This window comes from Loxodonta africana, chromosome 15 (assembly GCF_030014295.1).
Source record: "Loxodonta africana isolate mLoxAfr1 chromosome 15, mLoxAfr1.hap2, whole genome shotgun sequence".
Lineage (NCBI taxonomy): Eukaryota > Metazoa > Chordata > Mammalia > Proboscidea > Elephantidae > Loxodonta > Loxodonta africana.
This window is the reverse complement of record NC_087356.1, coordinates 61,796,433-61,811,608: the sequence shown is the minus strand read 5'-3', so window position 1 is coordinate 61,811,608 and position 15,176 is coordinate 61,796,433. Positions and strand designations below refer to the sequence as shown.

The 15,176-nt window shown below is 50.9% G+C and overlaps 1 protein-coding gene across 1 annotated transcript; it reads right to left on the bottom strand.

The window, feature by feature from the left end:
• Nucleotides 1-1,475: 1,475 nt before the first annotated feature.
• ROBO4 (roundabout guidance receptor 4) lies at nt 1,476-15,127 on the bottom strand. Its single transcript, XM_064268911.1, has 16 exons — nt 14,970-15,127; nt 14,682-14,802; nt 14,047-14,174; nt 13,719-13,947; nt 13,353-13,465; nt 12,031-12,199; nt 11,687-11,872; nt 11,518-11,560; nt 9,457-9,593; nt 9,077-9,340; nt 4,912-5,019; nt 4,604-4,742; nt 4,219-4,464; nt 3,700-4,058; nt 2,485-2,676; nt 1,476-2,348 (listed from the first exon to the last, which is right to left on the bottom strand). Exons 1-16 carry the CDS (start codon nt 15,090-15,092, stop codon nt 2,338-2,340), a joined length of 2,568 nt encoding a protein of 855 aa, XP_064124981.1. The 5' UTR covers nt 15,093-15,127; the 3' UTR covers nt 1,476-2,337.
• Between the last annotated feature and the right edge of the window lie 49 nt (nt 15,128-15,176).

Genomic DNA, 15,176 nt, shown 5'->3' with positions numbered 1-15,176 from the left:
ATCAATTTGGCACTTCCTTAAACAGCTAGAAATAGAAATACCATACGACCCAGCAAACCCGCTCCTTGGAATATATCCTACGTAGTAAAAGCCATCACACAAATAGATATATGCACACCCATGTTCACTGCAGCACTGCCCCCAATAGCAAACAGATGGAAACAACCTAGGTGCCCATTAACAGACGAATGGATAAACAAATTATGGTATATTCACACAATGGAATACTACGAAACGATAAAGAACAATAATGAATCCTCAGAACATCTCATAACACGGAGGAATCTACAAGGCATTATGCTGAGTGAAATTAGTCAGTCACAAGAGGACAAATGGTACAAGAGATCACTATTGTAAGAACTGAAGAAAAGGTTTAAACACGGAAGAAAACATTTTTTGATGATTACAAGGGTGGGGAGGAAGGAAGAGGGGTATTCACTAGCTAGATAGTAGACAATTATCATCTTAGGTGAAGGGAAGGACAACACAATACAGGGAATTCAGCACAATTGGACTAAAGCAAAAGCTAGGAAGTTTCCTGAATACAATCAAACACTTCGAGGGACAGAGTAGCAGAGGTGGGAGTCTGGGGACCACAGTTTCAGGGGTCACCTAGGTCAATTGGCATAACACAGTTTATTAAGAAAATGCTCTGCATTCCGCTTTGGTGAGTGGCGTCTGGGGTCTTAAAAGCTAATGAGCGGCCATCTAAGATGCATGAATTTGTCCCAACCCATCTGGAGCAAAGGGGAATGAAGAACACCAAAGGAGAAAAGGAAAATATTAGCCCAAAAGACGGAAAGGGCCACATAAACCAGAGACTCCTTCAACCTGAGACCAGAAGAACTAGATGATGCCCAGCTACCACCAACGACTGCCCTTACAGGGAACACAACGGAGAGTCCCTGATGGAGCAGAAGAAAAGTGGGGTGCAGAACTCAAATTCTAGTAAAAAGACCAGACTTAACTGTCTGACTGAGACTGGAAGAACCCCAGATGACATGGCCCCTGGAATCTCTGTTAACCCAGAACTAAAATCATTCCTGAAGCCAACACTTCAGACGAAGTCTTATAGGCTGGACTATAAGACATAAAATAATACTTGTGAAGAGTGTGCCTCTTAGTTCAAGCGGATATATGAGACTAAATGGGCAGCCCCGGTCTGGAGGCAAGATGAGAAGGCAGAAAGGGACAGGAGCTGGTTGAATGGACATGGGAAATCTGAGGTGGAAAGGAAGAGTGTGCTGTCATATTATAAAGAAGCAACTAGGGGTACGTAACAATGTGTGTATAAATTTTGGCATGGGAAACTAACTTGAGCTATAAACTTTCACTTAAAGCCCAGCCAAAAAAAAAAAAAAAAAAGTGGGTCTAACTTTTGTGGGATGTAGCTACTTTGTCTATTTTAAGGAACCATCTGGGAGTGGTGTCTGGGGAAGTGGGTGCTGGGACCTCTGAAAGCAGACCCTCAAAATCTTCCACCCCTCCCTTTCCTAGAGTCTGTTGGGTGCACGTAGTTCTCTCCTCAATTGCAGAACAGAAATGAGTGACTCTCCCTGAGTGTCAATGAATGCTGGATCCCTTTCTAACTCAGATACCTCTTCTTATGTCCTGAGTTGTCATCCCAAAGATGGTGCGCCATGGAATAATCTCACAGAACTCAAGTCATTATGGTTTCACATTATCAAATTCCTTAAGATCATAGTGAGAACAGTATGAGGAGGGTGCTTTTGTCCCACATCCACATGCCTCCACCCCTTCTTCAGCTCTCTCCCCAGCACCAGTGTTGAATCCTTGTCTTGGCAGGGAGGTAGGGCCTTGCTGCCTCCATAGCATTCCTCTTTGTTTCACTTACATGGTGTGGTTGGGGAGAGTGTTGGTTCTTGCCTCTATGGGAATGATCCTGGTAAGGCTGAGGGGGAGATGCTCTGAGAAGCTCCTTTCTGCATAGGCTCCTTCTTGACAACCACTGTTGTACTCCAGGAAGATACCTCTGGCCCCCTACTCCGAAGCAGGTAGGGAGATTAGAGGAAAGGGCTACACCTTAGGCCAAAAGACCTGGTTGCAGAATTGGATGGAGCAGAGAAAAAAAGCAAACGAATTGTGTGGAGATGACTTTTTGCTCCCCAGGAACTCCTGGTCTGCTTTGCTCTTATTTTGTTTTGCTCTCTTTGGTTTTCACAATCCCTGAAGGAGAGCTCTCCTGGAGGTGGGGGGAAGGGAGACCTCAGCTGCAGAGAGAAGCACAGGCCAAGACCCAAACCCCACAGCCTGGGCCTTCTGGGCTGACAGGATGGGTGGTTTCTGAAGTGCTGCTCGACAGTCTCAGGACACTGTTCAGCAGGAATCTGCAGGAGAAGTGGAAGGACAGTGGACTTATCCCTGGCTCATTAGCTCCCCTGCCAGACCCTAAGCTCCCTCTTGGCTGTAATCTATAGCCCTCCAGTCAAACTCACCAAATCAGTCAGGCTGATCGACACTCACCTCTGGCCTTGGGCATAGCATAGCCGAACTGACTTCTCTGGGAAGAGACCTGGGGGTTGGTGGGCAATGGAGGAAGCCCCCTTCCCATGTTCTCCATGTCCTCCGAATAGTCTGACCTCCACTCCCACATGGGCAGCGATAGGCTTGAGGTCAGGAAGAGATCATCCCAGGGGGAAGGCAGTGATGAGGCATCTGTCAGGGAAGGTAGAGATGTCTGTCGGGGGTTGGCCTTCAGCCCTGAGGGATCAACTTAGGGCAGCTGGCTCATGGTAGATATCCAGTCCTAAAGTTAACCTAGCCCTAACTCAGCCATCAATCCTGGTAGCCACAGCCCTAGGGGTTCCAATCCCCCAGGAAAAGGAAGATGGTCTACTGGTCTCTTTAGGGAGAATAGCTTGAACTGTTTCCTCTCAGCCAGCTCTGGCTTCCTCCCTGGGAACCCTTCTTGTCTCTCCATTATCGGCCATTTTGTCTTTAATAATTCTTGCACTGGAGGTTATCACAAGCCTCGTTATTTTTCTTGGGGACAAAGTGTAGAATTAAAGTTAGTGAGATGGGCATGGGGGATCTGATGGGGTATATGGGGAAGGAGACACAGAACAGACATGGGGAGCCCTGAGCTAACTTCTGCTGACACCGAGTTAGTGTCCCCATTGTGCTAGATACGTGAAGGTGTGAGTCCAGCTGCTCCTCACTTCAGCCACTGGTGGGGCAAGAGGGAGGGTTTGAAAGCACAGCAGGAGGTCAGAGAGAAAACGGAATTCCTAATATTGGGGAGGCATATGAAATACTGGATTAGGGTAAATACGAAAGAGTCTGTGGAGCAGCCTTTCCAAGAGACACAGCTCTGGGTAAGAGGACAGTCTGGGTAAGGCAGGGGAGAGAACCATAAAATTGGCTGCCTCGAGACTTTGGAACAATTTGTCCTTGTTCTTGTGGGTGACCTTGGGAAATTAATAACCCTACCTGACTTACAGTTTCCTCGTTTGAAAAAGAGGGATAAAGAATATCCCTCATAGAGTTGTTGTTAATATTAAATGTATGTAAGGCACTTATCGCAGTGCCTGGAACATAATAATCATCTATGAAGACGGCAATGATGATGGTGATTAGGAAGCTTTGCCTCTTGGTTGAGGAGAAGGGGCAGTTTTCTCAGACCTGCATCCACTCTAAAGGGTGGGAGGTGAGGGGTAAGACAGGGGTGACTTTGCGTACCAGTGAAGACACAATCTGCCTCCCTGGGCTCCAGACCAAAGCCAAAGCTGTCCACAGCCATTGCCAGAGCATGGGCAAAGTGAGCATCAGCGAGGAAGGAGCCATCGGAGGAGCTGACGAGGCTGGCTCTGGCACTGGGGGCATTGTCTTCAGAGGCTGAGCCCCAGCCATTAGCCAAAGAGCCCTCGCTGGGTGTGGGGGTGGGGCATGGCCGAGGTGGGCACAGCAGGCCACCCACCTTGGACCCTACCCCTCCTCCAGCCCTGCCCATGTCTGCTAGCTCTGAGGCTGTTGGGGCACTGATGTATCCATAGGTGACAGGGGGTGAAGGAGCCCGTGGCACAGGAGAGATGCTGTTCCTAGGAAGAGGCAAAATGGGAGACAGAAAAATGGTTAAGGTTGCGTACGGTGGATAGCAGCAGAAACACTCCAGCTGAGGAAGGCTGAGAAGGGGGCCAGTAAGCATGCCCCTGTAGTACGCCTATCTGCAGTGCTTTGGATATCCCTCAGGCTACTCACCTGGGGGTCTCTTCACCTTCACTCAGCTCCAGGCATAGGGCCACCTCCTCAGGGGTCAGCACACTGTCCTGATCTTCCCCCAGGGATGACAGTGAAGAGCTGGATGATCGACTGGAAGCCAGACTGGGACCAGAGACTGAAGACGCCCGGGGGCTGGAGGGGCTGGGGGGACTGGAGGGGATAAGGGTAGAGATGGGGGCTGCTGGTAGTGGGAGGGAGGAGGAAGCTTGGGATTCCACCAACTGCCTGGTTGGGTAAGAGAGTGATGGCAGGATGGTTAGTACAGTTCTTGAGTCCCCTGTCCACCCTTCTCCCAGCTCCTGTGCAATCCAGCAAACATCCCCCCAACCCCCCAGTACTGCTTCCTGACCCCATGCTTTCTTACTGGGTCTGTTGACTCTGAGTGAGAGTTCCATGAGGAGAGGGTGGTCTTGCGGGGAGAGGGCGAGTAGCCAGTTCATTTGAGGAGTTGAGAAGCTGGGGTCCCAGGGCTCGCCAGGCAACCAGAGCTCGGGGCACAGCTCCTGGGGAACAACCGCCTAGACATGATGATGACAGAGGCCCAGCCGCCCCAGACGACCCACCCAGCCAGGACCTCCTCAGGGACAGGAGAAGCCAGGTACAGGGCTTGGGCTGGTGGGCCCCTACACTCTGCTTCACCCCCTTTCTTCCTTCTCAGGGCCTACTTCTCACCTGGGCTTTGGGAAATGTTCTTGGAGTCTCTACCCCCCAACTCCCAGGTCCAGAGCTCCATGGGGCGGCTGGCCCGGAGCAGTGGGGAGCTGTTGGCCTGGTGCAACTCTGCAAAGGAAAGAGTCGGTGGTTAGAGGACAAGCCAGGTGGGCCTTTCAGACCCTAATCATAGGGTCCGTCTTTAGCTTTGTTATTCAATTAACCTATGGAACCCTGAACCCAGAGACAAGAGAGAAGAACCTCCGTCCATCCTCTCCACCCCTCTCCACCTTCAGCCGGGTAGCTGTGATAGAGTGGAAAGAGCGTTTGACTTGGAGTCAAAAGACCTTCATTCATAGCTTGGCTTAGCCACGTATAAGCTGTGCGACCCCAGACAAATCCATTAACATTTCTGAGCCTTAGTTTCATTTGTAAATAAGGCTTCAAACAATGGTTTTAACCATTAAATAAAATAGATCGGAAACGTCCTGGTACCTAATACCAAAACCAAACCAAACCCCTTGCCCTTGAGTTGATTCTGACTCATAGTGACCGTATGGGACAGAGTAGAACTGCACCCTAGGGTTTCCACGAAGCGACTGGTGGATTCGAACTGCGACCTTTTGGTTAGTACCAGAACGCTTAACCACTGTGCTGCTAGGGCTCCTCTGGTACCTAATAAAAAAAAATAGATACTTCAAAAAGCAATATTCTTTTCTTACTCTATACATTCTAGTCTTCCTGATCTCTACACCCTCACATTGTTACTTTTCTCATGAATTTCAGCTCTATGAAGACAGGTACTCCTTTTCTAGGAAATGTTTATTCCATTTTTCATATTGCAAATCTCTCACATGGTTCTAGAAAGCCCTGCCCTGGGAGATCTGAGTGTCTCTCACATGGGGAGATAGGTTGGACTGTCAAGTTGAGCTGGGTAAGACAAAATCAGGAAGCCCTAGGCACTGCCAGGTGTGACAGGAGAGGGTCAACCGACTAGAAGAGAAACTTTAGAATAGGAAAATGTCTTGGCCTCACCCTGCTCATAGATATTCAGTACTATTTGTTGAATGAATAAATGAATGAATGAATTGTATTTAAGATCTGGATATGAACACAATGTGACACAATCTGATACAAGATGGCAGTTATCATCTGGCACATATGATCACCTAAGAGACAGAGCTCTGAGTGAACTCTGACAATAGAGGAGATCAAGTAACTGAGAGATCAGACCCAGCTGTATGCAATGACCTGTGAGCACACCTTTTGGTCAGACCAGAACCTAAGTGGATCTAGGTTTAAGCCACAGAGGAACAGGGAAGAGGTTTTCCCAAGACCAGGAACCAGGAGAACATTAAGCAAAAGAGAAAAGAAGCAGCCTTCAGATTAGTGGCATGTGATTGGAACCCCAGTTAGGAAAGGGTTTTCCTCCTTGTAGGACCAGATACCAAGCAGGACCCTAGAGGGCAGAGTTGTCTAGTCTGTTTGAACTCAGAGGGAAGACCTGGGGTTCACCATGGGTAGGTTCACAGCAGGAAAGAGCCCAGGCTTTGGTATTGACCAAATCCTCACTGGGCTCTGGGAATCTATGCACCAGTGGCCAGACCTTCTCATGCACTGGGATGAAAACCCACACAATTGCTAGACTTCCTCCATAAAAGTTCCCTTTGTACTTTGGCTAGTTTGATTTTTATTCATTTCCCTTAGTTGTTGTATGATCCAGGGAGTCTTGGATGCCAATTTCAGCGTTGGCTCTCTAACTTTCTTATCATTAGCTTTGTCTTGTCTAATGTCTGGCTTCTTGACTAAGCCCAGAAGTGGGCACACACGTTGGTTGGATGGTTTGAGTGGAAAAGGAAGGGAAAGAGTCAGGCCTGGGAAAGTCCATATTTATCCCAGCCTATTTTGTTTCCCCAATAGGCCTGCTCATACCTTGCTTGGATTTTAGTTTCAATATGTACTTGAATAAACTATACAGTAAAAATGTTACCAAGGTGAAAGGGTGGATTTCATTGGGCGTACCTGAAATTGCAATAAATAGGGCTTTGAAGGAGTTGGTGAAGGAATGAAGATACCCATTGCATGTATTTGGCAAAGTGAGTGGGACTAAGAACTTGATATAATGGATAAGACAAGGGAGACTGCAGTTGCAGGAATGCCAGTCTTGGAGGGAAAAACCCAACTAAGGTCAACCAATAAGAAAAAGGAACAACAGATCAGGGGTGGGAGTAGGGGGTGGGGTGGGGACCAGGTGAGAAAGCCTGCCAGTTTGAGAAGAGGAAGAAGGGTCATGCTTTTGGGCTAGGTGGCAGCAGTAGAGTTGAGGGAAAATCTGTGGAGGCCGGCTCCGTGCTCTGGACAAGATCATAGCACGATCTTGTTGCTGCTGACGTCCCAGGAGCCAGAGGTAGAACAGCAAGTGCCCACTAGCTAAGGGGAGTTAGTGTGGTTGATCCACCCTGGTGCAGTGGTAGGGTAGGGCTGGGGTGAAGGGAAACGGGGTGAACGAAAACTGAAACTGCAGGTTAGGAAACCTCATCTCAGAATTGGAACCCTCCTTAAGAATTGGCTACACACACTTTTAAGTCTTATTGGGGACAGTGTTGTTCTGTGGTAGAATTCTCATCTTCCGTGAGGGATACTAGAGTGAGATTCCTGGCCGATGCACCTCACACGCAGCTACCACCTATATGTCAGTAGAGGCTTGAATGTTGTTATGATGCTGAACAGGTTTTAGAAGAGCCTCCAGACTAGGAAGAAAGGCCTGGGGATCTATTTCCCCAAAATCAGCCAGTGAAAACCCCGTGAATCACAATCTCACTGTGCATGGGGCCGCCATGATGTGGGGGCCGGCTCGACAGCAGCTAACAACAACAAGTCTTACTAGTCAGTACAGAAGACTTATGGAGATAGCAGTTAGGGTGCGGGCCAGGTTTCAGATATGGGAGGAAATAGTGAAAGAATAGCATATCCCAAGGGCGCTCCCAGAGTTAGAGTAGTCTTTGGAACAGGTCGTACAGGCTTCAAATTTGAGCTCTGCAGCTCACTGACTTGTGGGGTTTTGAACAAGTTAATCATTCTGAACCTGTTAACCCTTCTGTAAAATCAGGCAGATAATACCTAGGGATATTGTGAGGATTAAATGAAACAACAAATGTAAGTAATGCACCTAGTGTATAAAACCAAAAAAACCCAAAAAACCAAACCAAACAAAAAAAACCTGTTGCCCTTGAACCCATTTCGACTCATAGCAGCCCTACAGCACAGAGTAGAACTGCCCCATAGGGTTTCCAAGGAGCAGCTGGTGGATTTGAACGGCTGATGGATATCAACCAAGCTGTTAACCACTGGACCACCAGAGCTCCCCCCAGCTTATAAACCAAACCAAACCAAATCCTTTGCCGTTGAGTCGATTCAGACTCATAGCAACCCTATAGGGCAGAGTAGAACTGCTGCACAGAGTTTCCAAGGAGCGCCTGGTAGATTCAAACTGCCAGCCTTTTGGTTAGCAGACATAGGTCTTAACCACTATGCCACCAGGGTATCTCCCTAGCTTATTAAAAAAAAAAAAAAATGATGCTAAATAAATGGAAACTATAATCATTTCTCTCCGGAAAACCCAAGCCAGCAGCCTGAAGTCAGGAGAGGAATCTGGCCCAAAAAGGAAATACTCATTCTACTCTGGGAAGTGAGTTGAGAGTCAGGTGCCAGAGCAGGTCCGTACCTAGTGCCCAAGGAACTGCGTTCATGGGGCCTTCATTCTAGCATCGGCCACGTTCTGCCAGGCTCTAGAATTACTTGTATGCTAGTCAGCCACTGTCATTAGACCGTGAGCCCTTAGCAGGCAAGGGCTGTATCTGCTCTTTCTCGTGTACCCCATGCCTGGCAAATGCTTATTAAATGGTGCTTATTAAATGTTTACTGGCTGCAGAAACAGGGCCCACCATAAGTGTAGCCAAACTGAAAGAAGACCATGGCATAAAGAAAAGTCGCACAAGCACACTCCCAGCTGAGAGCTTTGGCGATGGCGGAAGAGGCCTGTGAACACCAGGAAAGGAGACACAAGCCGTGGGTGGAGTACAGCCCACTCCCCACATTGAGGCCAGCCAGCAGCACTTCCCACCACATTCCCCTCCTCTTCACTCTACCAGCAGCTTCAGGCTCCACCTCTCCTCCCCATCCTTACCCTGCTTCTTTTTGGCCTTCCAGACCTCTGCAGGGGCCAAAGACAAGCGAGGAGAAGAGAGTCCCCTGCGGCTGCAGAGGCTGTCTGAACTGGGGCAGTGGCTGGAGAGCCAGGCCAGCTGGGGCGGGCTGCACCTGACAGCTGGGACCTTGGGACTTGGCCGGGCTGGGGAACTGGAGGGCAGCTCAGCAATGAGGGAGCCATAAAAAGTGCTGGTGTCCGGAAGCAGGGGCACTCCGGGGCTTCGGGGGTCCCAGGAGATTACTGTGATGAAAAGGACAAGAGAAATTATGGCGATCCCATCGCATCCCACAACGTGCCCCCCATCCCTGGGATCCTTGTGCCACCCTTAGGCCCTTGGCCCTACTGGGTATGCTCACAGGAGCAACGGCAGTCTAGGGGGTCCCGGGGGTCAACTCCCAGACGGCTGCTGAGGCTGCTGCTGCTGCTCAGGTCCCGAGAGCCAGAGGTGGAACGCCAAGTGTCTGCCAGCCAGGGGGAGTCACTGTGATCCATTCTGGGGCAGTGGTGGGGTAGGGGCGGGACAAGGAGAAAGAGGAGTGAAGTTAAGAACCTACTCAGCCACGACTTCTCGCTCAGGAGGTAGCAGAGGGGTCCAGGAGCCCTTCACAGTCCTCTAAGACCTCTGACTTGGTGCCCCTAACTCAACACCCCTTTCTTTCTTGGAACCAGAGAAAGTCCCAGTGCCCAGAGCTAGGAGGCGTTAATGAGACACGGCTATGTGTGCTAAGAAGGAGAGATCGACAAATCCAAAGCCAGACACACCAGGTTGGAAGCTGCATCTGCCACAAGTTAGCTGTGCAACTCTGGGCAAGCAAGTCTATTAGCCTCTCTAAGCCCTAGTTTCCTCATCTGTAAAAGGGGAGCAACCGTGCCTTCTATATAAGGTTAATGCTGTGAGGTTGAGTGGGGGAAATGAGAGGTCACCCAGCTGGTAAAGCAGGAGCTTGCTGCATGAATGTTGGCCCCTCTAGTCTTGTGTCCTTTGAACGAGGTACCATGCTGGATGCCTGAGAGATCCGTCAAAACAGGGATCTGACGAAGGTACTTCTCTGCCCCAAAACCTTCACTGGCTCCGCATTTACCAAGACAGACCCCTGCTGACAGGGCTTCCAGCTCCCTAACCTTATTTTTTGCTCTGACCCATCTCACACGTGATGCCCCAGCCAGGTCAAATGTCTTGCCTGCCCCTTTGGCCATAGCGGGGTATTTCTTGCTGCTCCTTCTGCTTGTCCCCTTCTTACTGCCAGGGTAAGTGTGGAATCTCCTTCCTCCTATGTCTCTCCACTCTAGTCCCCTCCATGTATCTTGTACACATTGTCATGGAGCTGCCAATACCTGACTGCACTCATGCTAACATGGCTGCCTCTGCCTACACTGAGAGCTCCTGGCAGATGGAGGTTGTTTTACAGGAATGAATGAACAAAACAATCAGATGGCAATCTCCCTCAAGGACAAGGGACAAGGTCCCAGGGCAGCCAGAGAAGGTTCAAGAAGAGCTGATAAAGCCCAGAAGGTGGCTGGAAGGGAAGGGCCAGTAAGCCAAGGAAAATGGCACCAGTCCACTTGGCACCTTGCTCTGGGCTGAGAAACTGGCATTTGACTCCAGTAAAATGACAGCCCAAGGCCCATGTGTGTCTGATACGTAGTAGGTCCTCAATAAACATCTGCTAAAAGACGTAGACCTGGGATGTGAAGCCTCCCAGAGGAAATCTGGCAAGGTTAAGAGCAGGAGCAGTTGGGGCAGACAGATCAAATGGCTACTTAGTGTAAAACTCAGCCAGTGGGAGAAAAAGGGGATATTTTCTTTCTTAGGATCTTCGCTCACAGTCCCAGATTTGTTCTGGCAGCCAACACACTTGGAACAGAAGTACCTACAGGCAGACCCTGTTTCGGGGAACATTGACAAAGAATCTATGATGTAGGCGAGAATGCCCTCTGCTGGCACTGTGGGTAGGTTATGAGGAAGGCAAGATCACTCAATAGGTAGTATTTACAGAATGCAAAGGTAGACACTAGGTGTACAGAGAAAATTCAAAATTAGACCTGGTCCTCTCATGCTAGTCATCCTTCATCTAGCAGAAGGACACAGCAGGAGAATGCAGCATGTGTTAGTAAGAGGTTGTCCACAGAACAATGAATTAGGACTTCAGAAGGCCAGCTACTAGTTGTGCAGCCTCAGGCAAAGCCGCTTGAGTTGTATAAGTCTCAGCTTCCTCACCTGTCAAGCGGTGTGTTAAGAACGTTAATGAAAGAGAAATCATTTCTCATTTGGGGTTCAAGAGAGATTCAGCTGCTAGGATCCCAAATTGAGTGGCAGTAGGGGAGGCTGGCACTCCATCCAATTCTCTGTCCCAGCTCCACTGTCACTTGGTCCCCTCTGCCCCTCTTCTATCCTAGGACCCCCTCTTGTCTCTCACCTGTGTTTTAGGATGGCATCCTCACTGGTGTATCGGTATAGACCTGGGAGCGGGCAGGAGTAAGTTGAAATCCAACGTCTCCATCATCTGGGCAGAGATCTAAACTCTCTGCAGCATTGTGGCTGGACCCAGGGGATGCCTGACCCCCTGGGGGTCCCCACCTTCTTACCTGGGCCCAGGTGCATCCCAGTTCGGCGTCTGTAGTGAACACACACAGCAGTGCCCAGCAGCAGCAACCAGAGCATGACCCCTGCACTGGCGATGACTTCTGGCCGCCTCAGAGTGGCCCTCAGCTGCTCTAGGGTCCAGGGACCGTGGTCACTGGGCTCTCTGGCAGCTCGCTCCATGGCCTGCTCTGTATGGGATTTGGAGCTCAGGGGGAGAGGCGGGTGAGGCAATAGGGATGGAGCAGACAAGGGGAGGAGCTGGGCGTGTGAGGGTGGAAGCAGGGAAGGAGGAAGGTAGAAATGAGGGTCGAGGGGTAGGGTAGGGGCTGATGGGCACTGCCCTCACCTAAAAGGAGGCAGACAGGACTACTGGGCTCTCCGGCCCCAGCGCCAGTGACTGCAGCCACTTGTACACAGTAGGACCCTGACATGTGGGTGATGATCTCTAGCTGGGTCTGCTCGCCTGCCACGGTCCAGTTGGCTGGTGGCAGTGAGGTGTTGCCCAAGCTCCAGACCTGGACACAAGCAGAGGTGGGCAGCTGTTTCTTGGGACCATCCCAGCTGCTGGGCCCTTCATCTCTAAATTAGACTCTGGGCACATGGTTAGTCTGCCCGGCCATCCACTTGGGGGTGCTCCCACCTGCACATCCTATTTCCCTCCCCCTCTAAAGCTCTGGAGCCCTGGGGGCGCAGTGGCTAACAACTTGGCTGCTAACCAAAAGTTTGACAGTTTGAGTCCCTCAGCTGCTCCTTGGAAACTCTTTGTGGCCGTTCTACTCCATCTCTCACTGACAGAAGAGGGTCTAGAAGGTAATCTGCCAAAGTTTGCCTTGGAACAAGCTTCTTGAACTTTACTGTGCTTGAGAATCACCTGGAAAGCTTGTTAAAATATTGGTTGCCACACCCTATGCCTGAGTTTCTGATTCAATAGGCCTGAAGTGGTGGTGGTGTTGGCTGCCATTGACTTGGCTCTTGACTCATGGAGACTCCATGTGCAATGGAACTTTCCTTCTGCTGCCCAGTCCTGCTCCATCCCCATAACCGGATCAGACAGTGGTGATCCACAGGGTTTTCACTGGCTGATTTTCAGAAGTAGATCACCAGGCCTTTCTTCCTAGTCCGTCTTGTCTGAAAGCTCCACTGAAACCTGTTACTTCCGTACCATAGCAACACACAAGCCTCCACTGACAGACTGTGCATGAGGTACACTGGCTGGGAATCGAACTGGGGTCTCCCAAATAAAGATAGAGAATTCTACCCCTGAACCACCAATGTCCCATCAGGCTGGGGGCAGGGACCAAAAACTGGCATTTCTAACAAGTTCCCAGGCGATACCAGTGTTGTTGGCTCAGAAACAACACTTTGAGCATCACTGTCTTAGAGGGTGCTGGGTTCCTGTTTTTAACCTGTGGCCTTAGTAGCACTTCCCATGTCTGTAAATTGGGAGTACAGCCCAGGTGGGCTGGGAGAAGAGCTGAGATCACCTAGGTCAAGAGCTTGGCAGAGTCTGAGGCATTAGGCTCTTGGTCAATAAATGTGTTTCATTTGCTTCCCTGCAGAGGTCCTGTGGTCATGTTTCTCAGGGCCCAGGGCAAGAGTACGGAGGACTCCAGGAGAGAGGTGTCCTGGTTCCTTTAGGACATAGCGTGTCAGCTTGTGGGGGAATACCTGGTAGCCACGGATGATGCCGTTGTGGTTTTCTGCCGGTGGTGGGACCCAGTTCACAAGGACGCTGCCATTACTGGATTTCAGGGTCACCTCCTGGGGAGGGGCACTGGGCACTAGAGGAGAAGAAGAAGACATAAAGTGTGATAAGGGAGGGGCTCTAGGGAAAGAGCTGGAACAGGGGACACAGAGTCAGAGTCCCAAGGATCTGAGCCTCCACTTTCGGGAATAGGAGCTGCTTGCACCTCTGCTTGCCCAGCCTAGGCAGAAGGGCTTCCAGAAGTAGGACCCACCAGGCCCCAGACTGGAGAAGGACAGAAAAGGGGGACAAAGGGTATACTGCTGGGTTGTGTGGGGCCTGTCCCTGACCTTGTTCTGGCAGCCTCAGAAGTAACACGTTGCTGTCGGGGCCTTGAACCTGGCCGGAGGATGGTCTCACTTTGAACTCGTAGTCTTGGCCCCAGTGGAGGCCCCCAAGCTCTGCGCTCTGCCGGCCCGCCAGCAGGACCTCTGCCCATGGAGCTGCCTGGCCTCCCGGGGCAGGCTGGGCCCTGAACAAGGCTGTGTAGGACTGAGCAAGTGCAGAAGGGCCGCTCGCCTGAGGGGGGTTTGGAGGAAGGTCGAGGGGTCAGGGAGCTTATGGCCAGCTCCTTCTTGAGCTTGGGCCTGTCTTCCACCCTTAGGTCCTGGGCCTCACCTTCCAGCTGAGCCACACTGCAGGCCCAGGCTTGGGGCCTTTCACAGGGTCACGGTTCAGCAGGGTCACATTTTCCAGCTGAATGCGCATAGCCGGGAGTTCTAGGGGCTTCTTGTGGTCCAGGGGATCTGTAAGAGCATAGAGTTGGAAATGGGGCTTACAGGCCAGAGTGAAGAAATTGAGGGGCGGGACATCCCCCAACCACTGAGAAACCGTAATTTTCTGACTTCCCAGGCCTAGACCACTCCTAAGGAGCCCTGGTGGTGCAGGAGTTAAGAGCTTGGTTGCTAACCAAAAAGCTGGTGGTGATTCAAACCCATCAGCTGCTCTGTGGGAGAAAGATGTAGCAGTTTGTTTCAGTAAAGACTTACATCCTTGGAAACCCTTTGGGGCAGTTCTACCCTGCGCTATGGGGTTCCCTTGAGTAGGAATTGACTCAAAGATGGTGGGCTTGGCTTGGTTTTAGAGTACTTGTATATTTACTTTTAGATGGGGAAACTTCCCACTAAATGCCCTTCCCCCAACTTGGGACCAGACTGAGCCCCGCATACATTTACCCCAGCCAAGACCAGACCACACCACCCTAATTGGAGCCCCTTGCCTTGACCTCTACTTTTAATGACCCCTATGCTTACCCAGGACAGACACCCTGGCTGCCCGGCTCTCCCGCTGCCCGACATTGTTGGCGGCCACACACATATAGGTCCCTGAGTCGCTCTTCTCTGCTCTTGCCACCAGCAGGGAACCGCTGAACATCTGTCAGGGCCAGGAATATTGAGATGTCTCCCATGAGGGAGGAGCTCACTGCCACCCCTTCTCCCATTCTGCCCAGGGAGGTGGGCCTGGAGGGGCAGATCAGTCCCTTAGGGTGTGCCCAGCTGTGCCCAGGGAAGGATGAGGTCTCGAGCAGGGGCTACACTCACCGTGTGCTGACCTGGCTGTAGGTCCAGGGGTTTCCCATCCTTCCACCATGAGACTGTGGGCTCTGGGAGGCCCCAGGGTGGTCCACACTCCAGAACAATCTGCTCGCCCACCATGGCCACCATGTCCTGAGGCTGGACCTGGAAATCCTTCCGGAGGACTGTGGGGTGGATGGAAGATAGGTGACGGGGTGTGCTCTGCTACCTCTC